Below are 18,353 nucleotides of genomic sequence, written 5' to 3' on the forward strand. Positions count from 1 at the left end.
CCAAGGAATGAATGGTGGGATAATGAATGTAAAATGGTAATAAATCAGAAAAATGCTGCACGACAAAGATGTTTACAGAGACACACAAGGGCAAATTGTGAAGAATATGAGAATAAAAGGAGAATTGCCAACAATGTATGCAGAAAGAAGAAAAAAGAATGGATAAATGATAGAATCAAAGAGATTGAGGAATACCATAGAAGAAAGGATTCAAGAATTTTTTTTAAGGCTGTGGCATCTCATGTAAGGAACTACACTCATGCAACTTCATTATGTAAAGATGCATCTGGAGAAGTAATATCTGAGAAAGAAAAAGTATTACTCCGTTGGAAAGAGTACTTTCAGGAATTATTAAATTGGGAACACTTACCGTCTGAAGATGAAATACCCGAAAAATTGGAAAATGATACTGAAATTCCAATACCAACATATGAGGAGGTAAATAAAATCATAAAATCCTTAAAAATGAATAAGTCACCTGGTTCAGATAATATCACAGCAGAACTGATAAGACACGGAGGATATATGATAAGGAATAAAATTTATAATTTGATACTCAACATATGGAATAAAGAGGAAATGCTACAAGAATGGCTACATGGTATCATTTGCCCAATCTTTAAAAAAGGAGACAGGTTGCAGTATAATAACTACAGACCAATTACGCTTCTGAATGTCGTATACAAAATCTTTGCAATTCTTCTACAAAATAGAATCTCTGAAATTACAGAAAACAAATTGGGTGAATATCAAATGGGATTTAGACCAAATAGATCTACAGTTGATAATATATTCATACTGCGACAAATATATGAAAAATGTTATGAATATAATATTGAATTGCATAACATATTTATAGATTTTATGCAAGCATTTGACTCAGTAAATAGAAATATAATTCCTACATGTCTAAAGAAAATTAATGTCCCAAACAAACTAATAAAATTAATAAAGTTGACATTACAAAACACTACAGCAGTAGTAAAAGGAAACAATGATTTTAGTCAGAAATTTGCAATAAATAGAGGAGTAAAACAAGGAGACCCATTATCAGCAACTTTATTTAGCATAGTCATGGATGAAATGATTCAGAAGTTGGAAATCAGAGGAAACATTTCAACAAGATTAAGACAGATCTGTGCATATGCAGACGATATAGTAATTACTACAAGAACTAAGCAATCAATGGTGGACTCACTAGTGAAACTAAAGCAACAGGCAATGAAATATGGACTAATAGTGAACGAAAAAAAGACAAAGTATATGAGATGTACAAGAAGAAAAGCCAACAACAAAAAGAGGATATAGATACAATGCACATAGAGCAGGTACAGTCATTTAAATATCTCGGGTCAATAGTAAATGGAAACAATGAAATCGAAGAAGAAATTAAAGAAAGGATTGCATCTGGAAATAGAACATTTTATGCGAATAAGAGGATATTTCAATCAAAACTAGTTTCCAGAACAATAAAATTAAAGCTGTATAAATCCATAATAAGACCTGTGGTTACATATGGCTGTGAAACCTGGGTGCTGAAAGAAGATATAATTCGAAAACTAATGATATTTGAAAGAAAGATATTAAGGAAAATATATGGCCCAACGAGACAATCTAATAATATATGGCGAATAAAAGCAAACGAAGAGCTTGAAACATTAATAAAGAGTAAGAATATAAGAAGATTTATCAAAACACAAAGATTGAGCTGGTTGGGTCATATTGAAAGAATGCCCGAAGAAAGAATTGTGAAACAAATTTACAATTGGAGACCTATTGCTACAAGATCACAAGGAAGGCCCAAAACCAGATGGATAGACGATGTCAGAAATGACATAAGAAAACTGAAGAGACAGAACTGGAAGAAATGTGTGTTGAGTAGAGAAGAATGGAAGGATGTAATTGAGCAGGCCAAAGCCCATAAAGAGCTGTAGCGCCTTATAAGAAGAGGAAGAAGCTCAATTACCCAAAGGCACGTACCTTTCTCAAAATTCGGTCACGCACAGAGTGGAAATCGTATCCGCGACGGAGACGGTGGACCTGGGCACCATAGGAGAACTTTTAGGTTTCGAGAACAATCACCCAAAACTCGAAGCTGGCATCAAACACACGGCAACAAACATTCCTAAATTCTTGGCCATCGAAACTTTGAACGTACACTGCAACGTAGCGGAAGGCATGATCACGAAATCCTCCGACGGATTGCTGGGAAGTCACAAGCAGACGGGAATCATAGCCACGTTCAAACCCAGTTCCGAATTCATGGAACCGATCATCTACACACCCTCTTCGCCGATCTATTTTCCAGTATGTCGCAACCGCATAGACGACATAGAGTTGGTGGTGACGAACGAGAAAGGAGACGTGGTGGATTTCGCAGGTGCCACGACGACGGCCATCCTGGAGATCAACGTATAATAAATAACACACATTGTGAAAATGGAGCAAATCGAAAGTTACGAGTTGCAATCTTTCCCTCCGAACCGTCGCACGTTCTCCAATTTGAACGAAGCGAACCGGGAGATCGAATACGACGTGGACGTAGGCGACGGGTTCGTTCATCCTCACAGAGCGGACCTCTACCTTCAATTCGACGTGGTGAAGAAAGAAAGCGGAGACGCGTTTCCCCCAGCAGCAGCCAATTTGATACTCGTGGACAACTTCGTGCCTCACCTGTTCTCGTAGGTGGAGGTGAGGAAACACAACACCGTCATCGACAGAATCGATTATCCAGGCATCACGTCGACGGCAGTGGGAACATTGAAATTATCCAAAACGGACGCAGCGTACTATCAAGCGGGAGGGTTCGAAGCGGGGACCAAAATATCGACGAGAAGTCACACGGTGCTCTTTCCCATGCGTCTGCTTCCGGGATTCTTTTCGGACTACAAGGAGATCATGTGGAAGGGAGGACTGAGGATCACGTTTCGAAGAGCGGCCAACGACAACGACGCACTGATGCGATACGCTACTTTGGGTCCGGACGGCACCACGCCGCTGCCCAACACATTACCCGAAGCAGCCAAATGCGTCATCCGGAGCATGGATTTGAGAATGCCGGTGGTGGAATACGAAACGAACTACGCCCTCAAGTACAAAGCGGAGATCTTGAAAAGTCCGCAGGTGCCGATTCACTTTCACGGTTACCAGTGCGTGCAGAAGATAGCGTCCGGAAGTCACATGGAATTTGACGTGACGACGCAGTTCAACAACATACAGTTCGACATGCCAGATTTCGTCGTAGTGCTCTTTCAGACCGGGAGGGACAAGAATCAGGAAAAAGATTCCAGCAAATTCGACGACTGCAAGATCAAGAACGTTTATCTCAAGAACGGTAGGAACGAAGTGTTCCCGTGCAAAAATTACAACCTCGACATGACCAAAGATGATTATCTCAAACTTTACGAAGCGTACTCGGCTTACAAGAGGGTCACGGAGGGAAACGTCGGCATGTACTACACGCCCAGCGAATTCAAAACCCGCAGACCCATGTTCGTCATCAATACCACGAAGCGGAAGCAGGTCGTGGTCAACGATCGAACCAACATCAAGATCGCTTGCGAGTTCCATGACGTGCTGCCTGCCGATACTCTATGCAGCGTCATCCTGGTCGCAGAGAAGTCCTTCGTCCACGACGTGAAGATCGAGAGGGTCACGGAGCAGTTTTAAAAAAAAATCCTAAAAAAATTGCCACATACTAAAAAAAAATCAACAAGGTTATATAAAATATAATGTAAGTTAGTTCGGTGTGCAAATAAAAAAAATGATAGGTCACTGAAGATCGTAAAAAAAATCGTAAGATAGGTTAAGTTATATCACGTAAGATCGTGATCGAGTAAGATGTTGGCAATACTGCGAGAAAATAAGGCTTGTGTCTTACAAGAGCAAACCATTAAGTCGAGCCCCACCGAGCCCCACTTTCGGTTGGTGAACTCTCTCCATTTGTCTACTACAGTTCGGTGTGCAAATAAAAAAAATGATAGGTTAAGTTATATCACTGAAGATCGTAAAAAAAATCGTAAGATAGGTTAAGTTATATCACGTAAGATCGTGATCGAGTGAGGTGTTGGCAACACTGCGAGAAAATGGGGCTTATGCCTTACAAAACAAAACCATTAAGAGGGAGGTGGAGTTTAGCGAAGGTCGCCGTGGAAAGTGCTTAAATTTAACATGGGCTTTTTTGCATTTTGTTGAATATAACGTTTTAGGACAAAAATTTGCCGGAAAACACGCAGTAGATGTGAACTTACTTTATGAAACTTTGAGTACATGACACATTTATGCAATTTCAGTCCGATAAATGTGCACAAATTCCATTATTGTTTTTCAATTTCCCATAAGGAAATACGTAAATAAGCACAGAATGGTTATAGGATTTGTGGGTAGCACCAACGAAAATGGCCATTATGATGCATACTAACGTAATGCTCAATCCTTTTATGACTAAGCTAGGGAGGGCTTTTCTTTTAAAAAAATCACTTGCACAGCCCAAAATGATTGTTTAAAAATGTCATGTATTATCGACGGCGAAAGATACGGCCGCTTCAGCCGAATTTCATTCATCATAGTTCGACACTTGGCCACTAGATGCCTCTGTTGCAAAATTGCCCCAGGCTGACGGTGAGGGCTAGTACGCGCGGGTGTTTGAATCCTCTGCACAGCTGGGTTCCGTCCCCTCGTCAGAAGGTCCCGTAGCTGTCACAGTTTGATTTATTGCCTCTTCCCAGGCAAGAAACCAAGAAAGCAGGAAGGCCATGAGTTTGTGTATGTTTGATTGTAGAGAAGCAGAGCATATTTACCATGAATTGGAACCAGTGACACAGTAACTTTATCTCGATCTTACCGCGAAGGACGTATTTAGGGGGGTCCAGGTGTCCCAACGTCCCCCCGAAAGACTTACCAAGTACAAAAAAATTAAATAATGAGATCATAAAACTTCAATTAAGTAATGAAAATAAGGTGGTTGTTTAATCGCAAATTGTTTATTTCCGCAAAAATATTGGAAAGTAATACGACTTTGAATGACAGTACCAAAGAAGATTTATGCAAGAATTATTACTACTTATAATAACATGCAAAATATTACCAGGAATATTACTTTCGTCAACTGATTCTAACATCATTTTTTCATACTCAATAAATATTATATTCTTTATCTATTTGACATTAATTTCCTTGCCAGGGCAGTTTCTATTTTTTACAAATTTTGCCGACCTTAACTACACGTAAGCTAGATAATGAATACGTGATGTTATACTGTATCACTGTTGTTATACCGCCTTCTTACCTATTCATCTTATAAAAATATATTAATTAATTTAATATAATTATACTTATTTTAATTTAACATTATTAATATTATTATTTTGAGACATTACGTTAGGACGCCGCTCCGAAATATATATCTAGATACGTGCCTCGTGTTCGATTTGAATAAAATGTAGAAAAGGCGGGGAGGGTGGTGACGCTTCTTCTTTTTACATTTCGATAGTTTTACCTCACATGTAGTACTTTGTGAGTCAACGGTGGGACGCGCGCAGGTTCGAGTCTCGTGGATGAGCGTGACAACTTTTCTCCTGATATTTCGGCCAGTCAAACTCGCGGGCCGCATGTGAGCCCCAGCATTCGTTAATGCGGCCCGCCTTGGCCCCACTTAACACTTCATGCTTGAAATTATCTATACATTTGTAGTTATCCCGTTTTCTCTTTTCTCGTGATACAAGACCAGACTCATCCAAACTTCAACACATTGACCAATTTTCCCTACACAGGTATACATTCCCTTATAGAGTAGGTGTTGTGTCAACTAAGCAAGCTGATTGACAGGTTACTTCTGAAGTACGAAAATATCTTGCCAGCTGGGGGAGGGCAGCGTGCATACTTTCTGTCGCCTATGAGTCTGTTTCTTGATTTTTAAGGATTTACCTGGAAGAAAAGTCAGTTTCTGTAAAAGTTTCAGAGAACCATATCGCTGCCCAAACTTCGTGGGAGTAAGAAAAGGACTATAGAAGAGGAATGCAGATTTTTCAAGTGAAATGCTTACTTTTGTTGTGAAGTGAATACTGAAAAGCGTAGAAATTTTGTACCCTGATAAAGTAAATTCATTCAGAAATATTTCTTTATCACGAAATAAATTTGCCATAATCTGTGGCGGAGTGGTTAGCACAACCCGTCGCGACACCAGAGGTTGCGGGTTCGAATCCTGGCCTGAGCATGGGTTTTCTTTGTATGTGTCCCTTCATCAATTTCATCATATCATTACTCATCCTCATCGTCGCCATTAGCCAAACGTTGCAGAAAAGAAACGCTAATAAAAAAATCAGAGGAGAGGATTTATTACTTAGTCAACGAACAATTGAAAGTGAAAATTGTTCGTGTTGTTGCCTTTTCGCTCACAATATGCGATATTACGGACGTCTGTGAGCTAGCTCGGTTTGCTCTCTTCACTCGTGGATGCGATTCTTATCTCGATATGACAGTAAAACTACTTGAATGATTCCTCCCCGTGACACAAGAGCTGATATTTTGAAGGAAGTGGAGGCCATTTTGCAAAGTTACAGTCTTCCGTTATATTAAAACTTTTTAATAAAGTTATAATTTGTCCAAAGTAAAAATACTACGTGATGAAGTTGGAAACAGGTTTCAAGACTTCATAGGGTGCGAAGGGCAATAATCTTGTTCTGCTCTGCTCCCTTTTCTTTAAGATGGTGCGTGTGAAAGTCCTGACTTCGAATGGAACTTATTTAATTGCAGTGCAACTCGTATTGAAAAATAAATATTGCGAGGTGGGCTATCCTTGATTTTTGTTATATCTCCAATAGCAGTACCCTCGAATAAGCTATTTTGCTGTAGAAATTTTATTAATTTTGGTTGCACTTGCCTTGGTGAAAAGTTGTTTTCCATAATGAAGATTAATGAAACAGCCGAATGATCAAGAATGACTGACAAAACATTTGTTGTCTGCATTAAGAGTTTCATGCTAACAAAAAACTTATTGCAGACTTATGAGAAGCTTGTTAAAAAAAAAAAAAAACAGTGAAATCTGTGCGAAACGAAACTTTAATTGAACACAAACAGTTACAATTGTAACCAATTTATACTCGAAACTAACATGTAAAATACTATAACCATGAAAAAATATGGGTGGAGGTCTATATAATTTACATATCGATGCTGCAATAATAATCACTGGAATCCCCCCCTCCCCGACCCCATTGGGTCGAACCACTTAGTTCTGGATTTTAAGGTGTTGGGGTTCTAGATATGTGGCCCGGATAGTTTTGACATTATCGTTATGCGGCCCTACTCACGAATTGAGTTTGACATTGCTGGTCTATAGTACCTGTTGAGGAGATATATGCGTGTGTGTGTGTGTGTGTGTCATAGAACATCACTACTTCCAAACAAACTTGATGTGGCTCTTACAGAAACATCTGTTTTGGAGTGGAACAATGACGAAAAGTTTACACTGGCCTCCCCGATGGTGCAGTGGTAGCGTCGTAGCCTTGTTATCAAGGGGTTCCAGGTTCGATACCCGGTGGAGGCACGTAGTGGTTCGGATTCAACTTTAAACTGTAGGTCCAGTCCCGATTAGCCTTACTGTGCATAAAGTGGGCTTAAAACACTAAATCAATCAACCAACAAAACGGTTTACCGTTTCTTTGCAAATCTTCAATTAATGTAAAATTTAGTATAAAAACATAATTTTTGCTGACTTTCTAACTTGAGATTTAAAGACAAATTATTACTTCGAATTCTTCATTAAAAATAACAAAAGTGATATAAAATATTGGATAAAATTCTTGCCTTCGCTGAGAATCAAATTAGAGATGTACAGGTTAGGAAAGTGGAGGGAGGATTTCCTGGCGTCTTCCCCTTCAATGTGAACGGTGCCTCCTTCGTTCTACATTGCATTCAAAATTTCTTCTTAGTTTCAGATATATTTTGCATCCCCTATAGCATAATGGTAAAGGTGACCCTTGTAATTTAAAATATCCTGAGTTTGGTATCCGGTGGACGCCTAATAGTTAGTTCAATCCCACTATAAATATAGATCCAGTCCCGATTAGTCTATCTGTATATAAAGTAGACTTAAAACAGAAACTCAAGATACTCAAACGATTATCATAGGGTTGGCGGCGATTGGTGCAGTTAGAGAGCCCCCTCTGCTCAATCAAAATTATGAAACATAAACTTTTCAGTCAGTAAAACCATCGTGGTACGAACATTAAAATTTTTGTTTCAATTACATATTCGACGTTGATCTTGTCCAGCAGATTACCAATTGTGATAACTTTTCTCTTCTTTAAAAACTACACAAGGAAACAAGTTGAAAACGTAAATTGGACAAGGTTTCTTCTCTAGAACTGATTTTTAAAAGACCATGTCTTAGAGAAGCTCTGAAGGATATTCTATTCTTAAAACGCCAATCAGAATAAGGGATCAGCACTTATGTATATTTTCTCCCGCAGGCACGTGACCGGGGGGGGGGAGGGTGAAGCTGAAGACCGTTCCGAAATCCTACAAATATGTAATTAAAATAGGGTATAGCGGTGATTAATTTTACTTACATTAAACATCCTGTACAATAACTTGTAATATACTGAGAAATTCATTTTCAGGGGTTCTATTCCCCACTTTTTCGCCCTTAGATGGCAGCTGCTGATAAGGGATGAGCCTTCCCCCCGAAATAAAATTCTGGCTACGGCCCTGCTGTTCTGCATCGTGACTGTATGGTCCGATGCATCATGGTTTGAGCTCCGTCTACGGGACGCGCGCAGGTTCGAGTCTCTTAGGGGAAACGTATCAACTTTTCTCCTGAGATTTCGGCCTGTGTATAGGGCCGGTTGCCACCCACCATCGTGAGGAGATTGGGAAGCTATGAATGAGTCACGGAAACCTACAACAAAGATTAGGGGTTCGTCGTGCTGACCGCACATAACTGGTTGGACTGGAAGTGAGGCCTACAGTCGGTAGGTGGGCTCTGGCCCTCAGGGGCTGTAGCACCACGGGTTTACTTACGTATATTGGCGTAACCAAGTGTGGGTCCACAGAGGCTCGGCCTCTCCTCGAAATTCTGTCACTTTATTTTGGCCAATTCACTGGGATTTTTTTAAGAGTACTTTGTAACACGTATAGTGCTGATCTTGAAGATCATACTACAATTAGTTGGACTGAAATTTCACTTGGCAAGCAATCAATTAACATTGGGAAAAATCACAATAGGAGAGAGCAACTAATGTGATGCAGGAACTGGTCATATGTTTCCACAGGGGATTCCCATCATCACTGAGAGTTTGTCCCCACCCTTGGCCGATTAGCCGGCCCCGTGGCGGAGTATTTATCTCATTTCGCTACGACGCCAGTGGTCCCGGGTTCGAATCCGGTCTGGGCATACGTGTCCTTCGTGAGCGTCTCTTCATCGATTACATCATATCATCATTAGCCAAGAGTGGCAGAAAGGCGAAGTAAAATAAACAAAATCAATCAATCTTGGCCGATTAAAGCTGCTGTGAACTCCAACGATGAGAACTGTGCAAAGGGACTTAATTCAGATCATAACAAAGAAAACTACTTCATCAAAGTGTATGTTCAATATTATACTATTGTTTCCTGACATCTTTGTTACTACTGTACATTTTGTTACATTGTTTTGTCCGTCTTTCTCCTTTTCAGTTTTTCCATATGTTATTACGCATGTCCACGTTTCCCCTTTTTAAATTCCAGGTAGTTTCGCTCCTGCCCATCTCTAATAGGGACTCGATTCGTTAATAGTTGAAATAATAATTGTTACTAATTCTTGCCTTATTATTATTATTATATTGATTTTGTATAAAAAAACACCCCCTTCAAAGGAAAATACTTTCTTTCAACTGATATTCTCTACCGCCTTCTTTACTCTCAATTGATAAAATTCCAACCTCAACAAGAAAATTCAACATAATTATAGTAGCACCTGTAATCAACCAAATTTATTCAATCAAAACTTTAGTCATGAATGTTCTGTCTCTGGAGCCTGCCACTCGTCTCGCTCCATGCAAGAGTCAGCCAGCAAGCAGAGAAATGCGAATTGCTTTGCCAGTGGAGAAATTTTAGCCTCCGAAACCAGAATTAAAAGAAACAGGTGGGTGTCCTTTTCCTGGAAACCTCGCTGCGGGAGTCACGCGGAGGGGAGGGGGTGGTGAAGGAAGGAAGGTTCTCTGGCCTCAGGCTTAGGACAGCCGAAAAGAATTCCTAGTCCTCTGATATGTCGCTAGGTGTCTCTGTATCGCATCGGGCCAGGAAACTACTTTCATGCCAACCTCCAGCCCACTCTTAAGTCGAGCCCCACCGAGCCCCACTCCAAGCTCCACTTTCGGGCGTAGAACTGTCCATTTGGGTCTACTCTAAAGTAGGTCAAAGCATGTAGAGGCTCTCTTGTAGTTTAGCACGTAATAAAAAGAACGGATAGGTTAAGTTATATCACGTAAGATCGTGATATACCTACCAAGTGTGAGTGGGAAAAAAGGGAAATTTTACTAAAACATCGCTAAACGCTAAAATATCGACAAAAAATTGTCAAAATATGTCAAAAACTGATATTCAATTGATAAAAAATAGAGGCTACAAATGCATACCTACAAAGTGTTGCGTAGAAACAATAAGTTTACACTACTCAGATGAATGAACTCATGACTTTGAAAAGGTGCCTGAAACAAGGGTGACATATACATAATAAGGAGTTTCAGCCCAGATACAATTACGTATATATTGTTATACTCAATGCGTAAATATCTACATGGTGCTTGTTTTAACTAAATGTTTAGGGGGTATAATGACATGCAATTCCTTAGAGCTTGCCGTGCCTGTTGTTGTCCATGGAAACGGACGTTGCTAGGGAACTTAAAGAATGTTTATTTTCACCCCGAAACTACTGTAAGGGAATTAGACTAGACTCTTCGAATTTCAAAATGCGAGCATCAGAATTAATTACAGAGGCAAGGTAGGCAAAAGAGGGGAATGACAGAAAACAGTTATTATCCAATTACGTTCAAAAATGTGAAAATGACAAAAGAAGTAAATATAACATTTTCAATTTAGTGTCGCAATTTAATTCGTAAATGCAAAACATCCAGCTAATTATCTTGAAACGGTTATTACTTACTCAGTTCATTATTAAGAAAATATACAATAATAGTTTGAATATTTGTACCTTATTAGAGCCCATACACACATAAAGTTACTTTCTAAAATTTTCAAACTTATACATATGTTCCCCATCATCCAATACAACATGCAGACATTTTCAAAGTCATTAAGATCTATGAAGAACCCCATCTATAACACGATTGCGACCACAACGTGGCCGAAGGTCACGCATGCGAGCGTACAAGACGTGGCCAAATGCCACGTCGAAAGTACGCAGTAAGATATATAAATTTCATAGCTTTTACACAAGATTCTATAATGTGAATGAGGTAAATATGATAAAGCTGCGTTCAGTGAGCTATATTGTGCTACCGTAGTAGCTCTCTTCTCGATTGCTTATGGAGACTGGGCCTACAATCTAAGTTTGGATCTGAACCAGGGTTCTGTAGTTCTGAACCGTAAACCTTTTCATCTGTAAATTATTTCAATTTGGTCCAGGATCCTCTTTTCCGGATCAATTTAAATACGGCCAGGAAATTTCTTCCAGATTAATTTAAACACTGTCCAGGAACCTTTATTCCGGATCAATTTAAATACGGTCCAGCAACTTTTTTTTTCCTGATCAATTAAAATTTGGTCCAGGAACCTTTTTTATGCATCAATTTAAATACGGTTCAGGAACATTTTCCCGATCAATTTAAATAGGGTCCAAGTTCTGTATTGAAATGAAATAATATGTAACTTGGACCGAATTTGAATTGTTAGAGATAAAAGGTTCCAGTTCTATTGCGGAACCCAATATAATCCATTACAATTTATTTGTTCCAGTACCTTTAACAACCCTGATCAGAACTGCTATGTGATTACATCGGGTTTCGACAACAACCAATGCACGTCTTTGGTACTCAATTTTGCTATTCGTAATTGATAAATTTTGTATGATGTGTGTAAAACTTGACACTCAAGTACAACTTTTGAAAAACTTTTTTACCTTAGCAAGTCACAAGTGATTTAAGTGGGATGAAATTAAAAACAATCTGGTTTGTTTCATGAAAAGGTGTTAAAGAAGTCTTGGTAATATTTTTTAAGAATAAACTGCAGTTGTTTGGATGTTTTTGTGAATAAACAAGTCATGAAATTCGAGGTGTAAACTTTTCCGATGGTTTTACATAAACATTATATTTAATGCTAACATATTTCACTAACGTTCAGGATTTTTCCGTTGTATTCACATTTCATTATTTCCGTTATCGTTAACAGTGGCGTCGCGTGCGCTTCACATACGGGTGTTCACAATACATATTTTATACTCAATAAAGATTTATTCCTCTCCCTTGTAACTTCTTCTTCAATTGAAAAAGTAAAAATAACAGTTCAACTTATTTTTAACCATTCGTGAATGGCAAGCGTGGTCAGCCTTTGCTGCACTCTTGCAAAAGAAAATTGCAAAGTGTTTAACCTTTTGACCGGCATATCTGAGAAATTACATACCTTCACTTAACTTCACTGCTACAGAGCTTCTCGCTCTGCTCTTACTATATTCACCTGTCTGTAGAAAGTAAATTCCGCGTGAGCGCTCGCTAGACACGTCTGCTCTCTACCTCGCCTCGTCGCGGAATACTCCGCCACGGGGGCCGGCAAGGATTTTTTCGAATAAATATGTGTGTGTGTGTGCGTGTGTGTGTGTGTGTGTGTGTGTGTGTGTGTGCATTTAATATGTACGTAATATAAAACATATACATTAGTGATCACGTGCTCATGCAAACATTATCAGGTGCCTGATCGTTAAAGATATTGTATATTGAGATTGTATGATACGGTCAGATTACATTACAGGTAATCATATTTCATTCTTTTAGTTTGTATTAATGTACATTAATCCCATTCCGATTTGCTTATGTTTTCGTTGATTTCATTAAATGCGGTTTCTAAGATTTGAATATGAAAGCTTGGTCCAATAAAATAATTTTTAGTTATATTACGTTTGTTTAGGATAGATTCGATTGGAGAATTCAGGTTTTTATTTATTGAATTATTTAATGACTGGACCTACAGTTTATAGTGGGAAGGTTGGAATTTATATTCTATATTGTCTTGAATAATACATACATACATACGTACATAGATACATACATACATATATACATACATACATACTTACATGCATACATACATACTACGTATATATGGTGATTGAAAATGTAGAAACACCCATATCATGCTACAGATATCACTGTACATGAATGGAATCGCATGCAATATCTGGTTGACCAACTACTGTATTTTTCATGCATGTTACAAACCTGTCCACCATCTTGGATCTGCCACAGTGGATTCAACTTAATTTTTTAAATGGTAGTGGGGGCATAGAAACACATCAAAACCATGTGAAATCTACGAAATCGAATGGTGAAATGTATTTTTAGATATATTGGATAATTTTTAAGTTATTTCGTGCTTAAGATGACGAATGCCGTTGTTAATTGCACACTATATTTTTGCTTGTAGTGCTTTAAAACGAGATGCCATTGATCAAAGAAGAGCTCAATGACACTAGCTTATGTAAACATAACGTTGGATTAAATCGGACAGGATGCAAGGTGTACCGGAAGTCGTGGTGTGATGCGGATTATATCATACACGGGCAATCGGTCAAGTGTTTATCAATGGTATTTTACTGGTGCAGTTGTCTCCTCATTCTGCAAGAATCGATCGATCGTCACACGCGTCTTGAAGGAAACGGGCACTTTTCCCGACTTATTTCAGCAGGATGGTACGCCCCCTCACCTGTTCTTGCGCTTCTGTATCACCAATTCCATCGTCATTGAGATAAGTTTCGGGGGCCAGTTGTGTTACCATCCTGTTTGCAGGATTTAATCCCGTTAACCCCTTTTCTTGGCTATGAAAAATGTCAGGTTTATTCAGCTCCAGTAAGATATGTGGGACAGTTGAAGGGACGCATTATTCTTGTGTATGCAACTATTACACCTGACATGCTCAACCTGGTTGATATTTACTGTGAACAACATTTGTGGATGTGTTTAGCTGAAAACCGACACAAAGAAATCACGATCTGTCAGGTTCTGTTTGTACCTAATGTACAACTTGAAAACGATTCAACATATCTTAAAATTTATTTCTCCATTCGATTTCGCAGAAAATGTTACACTTTTTATGAAGCCAGTCTTAAAACTTTGCAGACACACTGTGTAATATTACAATTTTCGAGAATTACTTACCCTGCAAGGGTCCAGTACCTTTCTTAAAGGACTGGTAACATATAACTTACCTATTTGTTCCACCGTTATAGGTGACCTTATTACTTGAACGGTTAATGGACCGCCACTATCTCCCTGAAATGTACACATTTGATATTATACATTTTAAAAATATATTTTAAATATATTTACTGAATTAACTTTAAGTTAATAACATCATTATCAAAATAGATTTCATGGTTGTTTCAAAAATAATTTCTTATTTGCAACCTCAAATAATACCTTTGGATAATATATGTAGTACCATAGGCATGCTTACGGGAGGGTAAGGGGGGCAATTGCCCCCATAATCACGGACGTTCGCAATTTTTTCACAAAGGGACAAGCAAGGCAATTTTCCATAGGGCATATAACCCCGAAAATAGTGTTGCCCCCTCAAAAAACACGACTTCAATTTTAAATTATTGCTTTCCTGCGTCCATAATAATTAATGTAAATTACTATGACCAAAATCAAAGCATACGTGTGTAATATAAACGTTTAGGTTAACATTCGTTTCTGAAGGGGAAGTGTGGCCATCCTTGCCACCTCTTTCCAGACGTTCCATGTCCGTATATTATTATACTTTCACCTAGAAATTTAGTGTAGAGGAATCTTTCTTATGGCTGTTATTAAACGATATTATGCTCTTAAAGAAAATGACGTATTTTGAAGCCGATTAAAGTTCAAAGCAACTACGGGGGAAGGAGGTTCAGTTTCACAAGGGGGCAGGGGACGTTGCCTTTTCCCAATTTTGGACGGAAATCAATTCTTTGGGGGGGGGGCAAACATTGAAGTAGAAGGAAGCAAAGTAAAAGTAAAGTGTTCCCCTGTGCTTAGCACCAAGCCATGAAGGCGTATAGGGGGTGTGGGGGTAACGCCCCACACTTTCTTGATCCGGTCATGAGTGGGGGTGATGTGATCAGCATCACGCCCCTGACCGCCTTTACTCCCCAGGGTTTCCCCCAGGTACCCATGTTATTCGACGCTGGGTGGGCGCCGGGGCCGCTTCCATCGTTATAAAAGTTCCCGGAATTGAACCGGCCGGGGATCGAACCCGGGACCTTTAGCATGGTAGTCAGACGCGTTACCGACTGAGCCACCGCGTCCAAGAAGGAAGCAAGTCTAGCAGAATCTAAGAGTAGCAGGACTCAAGATGGAATTAGTTTTCACGACTTTCTTGCATTATTTCTTCCAGACTGCCAGGAGCACCTGCAGAGGGGCACAGAGGGGCGATTGCCCCCTCGACTTCAACTTTTATATTAATAAAAATAAATTTCGTAAAACTTTCTTGCTCGCTTCGCTCGCAATTTCTGCTTTTTTTGCAGTCTTGTCAAGTTCAGAGCGGCGGTAGTTGTCTCTGGGCGTCGAACAATCTGAATGAGAAAAATTTTAAAAGAGAATGCCATGGCGTCCCGTGACTTTTTGCGCCCTATTGAATCAACACTATTTTCAATTTGCCAAAATTTGGATCACAAAAATTTTCTTGCTCACTTCGCTCGCAATTTATTTTCTATAATGCATTTTAAATTATTAGAGAGAAGTAAGAACAACTAAATACTTCAGACAGTTGCTGCTATAAATAGTTTGGTTTGGAGGAAAAGGAGCGCGCATGTTTCAGAGACAATAATCATTTTTGCTGTTGGTTTGTTATGGGAAAGATGTATTGAATATGTAATGTATTTAAATAATATTATTCATACACACACGCGCACACATATACCCATCAATGCAATGAAACTAAAACAGTGAGATAAAATGAGGTTTTTCTTTCCCGACTGAACTTTCATCAAGGCTTCTGACCCCCCTAATAAGAGGTTCTGCGCACACCTATGTGTAGTACGTACAGATAATATACATATACGAACCAGTACATAAACACATCAACTACATACTATTTGAATAGAATTAGTATAATAAACATACTCCACAAAAATTTGCACATTTAAGAAATACACAATAGTTTAGTTTATATTTTACATTCCTCAGAATATTTATCACTTTCAAGGATATGTTCATTCCGTAGTGTTTTTTATATATGAGAAAAGTTCACCAAACCCGCCATACGATTTTGTTTTTTACCCTTAATTCAGAGAAGAGGAGGAATACATCAATTCCATGCCCAAGTATAAGCTGTGTAACAATGTCCATTACAACAACATTTCGTTTCACAAACAGGTACGATTATGCCAGCTAAGAAAATGGGTTCCTAAACTTGCATACATGTTTAAAGAAGGAATTAAATCATAAAGCAACAAAAATAACTATGTAAAGAACTAGGTGGAGCTGAAGATACATAGATCCAGGAGAAGATATTTACCTATCTCTGTCTGCACCAACAGCAATGAAGTCAACATCAATTCATATATTCCTGTTTAATGGATACAGACAAGTTCCTTGAAATCCACTTACTGCTACTCCCCCTTCTTGCCATTTAAATTAGGATTTGCCCAGCAGCTCCTCCATATCATACTGAGAGCAGTAACGATACGTGGCTTCTTTTGGGTGTAGGAAGAAATTATGGTAAACCGACGAATGTTTGAAAAATTTTGTACCGTGGCTCAACAAATGATATGGGCTGAGCAAGAGACTTGAAACGGTTTTAGAGAATTCTTTGTTTACCCCCGAAACGTCTACAGCTGCCATAAAATTTCCTCACGAATAAAATCTGGCAGAATAAAGAAAAGATAGAGAATGGATCTTGGCATGGTTGTAAAACGCTTGTTGCTGTGTAACCATACTCCCTTTTATTTGAAACATTTCCGCTGGTGAAGAAAAATAAGATTTGGACCTAATTTCACTTTTATTTCTTGAAAATATGTTCCTTTGAATTAGATTTCCCTCTCACAGAAACTCACGTTCGCAGATTATGCTAGATTTTCATTTTACCATTATGCCAAATGTAGAGCGCTAGGTGCGAACAAAGATCAAACTGTGCTAGGTTTAGTACAATTTTGGTGCAGTTTGCATCACTGATTGAGGAAACCCTCGATGCTTCCTCGCTCGATTCTTTGAAACCGCAACCTCCCCCTTGCCCCTATTCCACTTCTCACCCATCTGTTTGTAGTGATACCAGAGAGGTTCCTTAGGCGAAGCAGTAAAGTCTGTGTGCCCATCGTCTTTGGCACAGATTAGAGTCTTTGGGCTGTACCTGGAGCGAGCGACAGCAGTCAACTCTTGACAGTAGCTAACCTAGTCAATTGTACGTACATTGAGCTTATAATTTAATAACATGCATTATTATTTAACTCCTAAAAAGTAGAGAACTTGAAGCAAGTATACATGAACTGTAGGAAGTTCCTCACTTCCTACATGGAGGAATCGCCCCTGATGCATTCCGTTTGATCTCAGCAACTTCCTGATTTCTTCAGCATAATATAAAGGACACCTAAAGCTTTTATCAAAGGGCTGCAGCTTCTGTGTTGAATATGGTGGTAATAAAAATATTTTCAGAGAAATTGCTGTTGCTAGGTCAATTAAGTCAACGTCACTTCATGGATCCAAATTACTGACTGTATTGGTTGAGGGAACGACGCTATCAATACCATTAACATAAAAAATCTACAAACACCACATCTTCCACAACTCAAGGAAATATGTATTGGGAATCATAGTTCTATTCAGTGGCCCTGCGGTCTAAGGCGTCATGCTTTGGGCTCTGGCTCATCACCTTCTCAAACTGGAGCCTCTAAGATAGTCTTGTCTGGCTACGGGACGCGCGCAGGTTCAAGTCTCCTGGGGGAAGTGTAACAACATTTCTCCTGAGATTTCGTCCTGTGTATGGGACCGGTGGTCACCCACCATCGTGAGGAAATTTTGGAGCTACGAATGGGTGACCCGGTCATGGAAAACGTACAACCACCGGGGGTTCGTCGTGCTGGCCACACGTCATCCAGTAACTGGTTTGATGATCTACCACTTCGGCAGGTGGGAGCGACGCTGGCAGTGGTAGGTTCGCCCTGTCTCTCA

At 39.2% G+C, this 18,353-nt stretch overlaps 1 protein-coding gene across 1 annotated transcript in view; it reads right to left on the reverse strand.

The window, feature by feature from the left end:
- The window catches only part of LOC146003241 (coagulation factor IX-like), a 108,122-nt gene that overhangs the window by 29,240 nt on the left and 60,529 nt on the right, over window positions 1–18,353 (reverse strand). Inside the window, exon 6 of the mRNA XM_083141416.1 lies at window positions 14,417–14,480. Coding sequence (XP_082997542.1) covers window positions 14,417–14,480 — 64 coding nt within the window. The remainder of the gene's footprint in view (window positions 1–14,416; window positions 14,481–18,353) is intronic.

Source organism: Lepisma saccharinum, chromosome 20 (genome assembly GCF_977018435.1).
Source record: "Lepisma saccharinum chromosome 20, izLepSacc3.1, whole genome shotgun sequence".
Classification (NCBI taxonomy): domain Eukaryota; kingdom Metazoa; phylum Arthropoda; class Insecta; order Zygentoma; family Lepismatidae; genus Lepisma; species Lepisma saccharinum.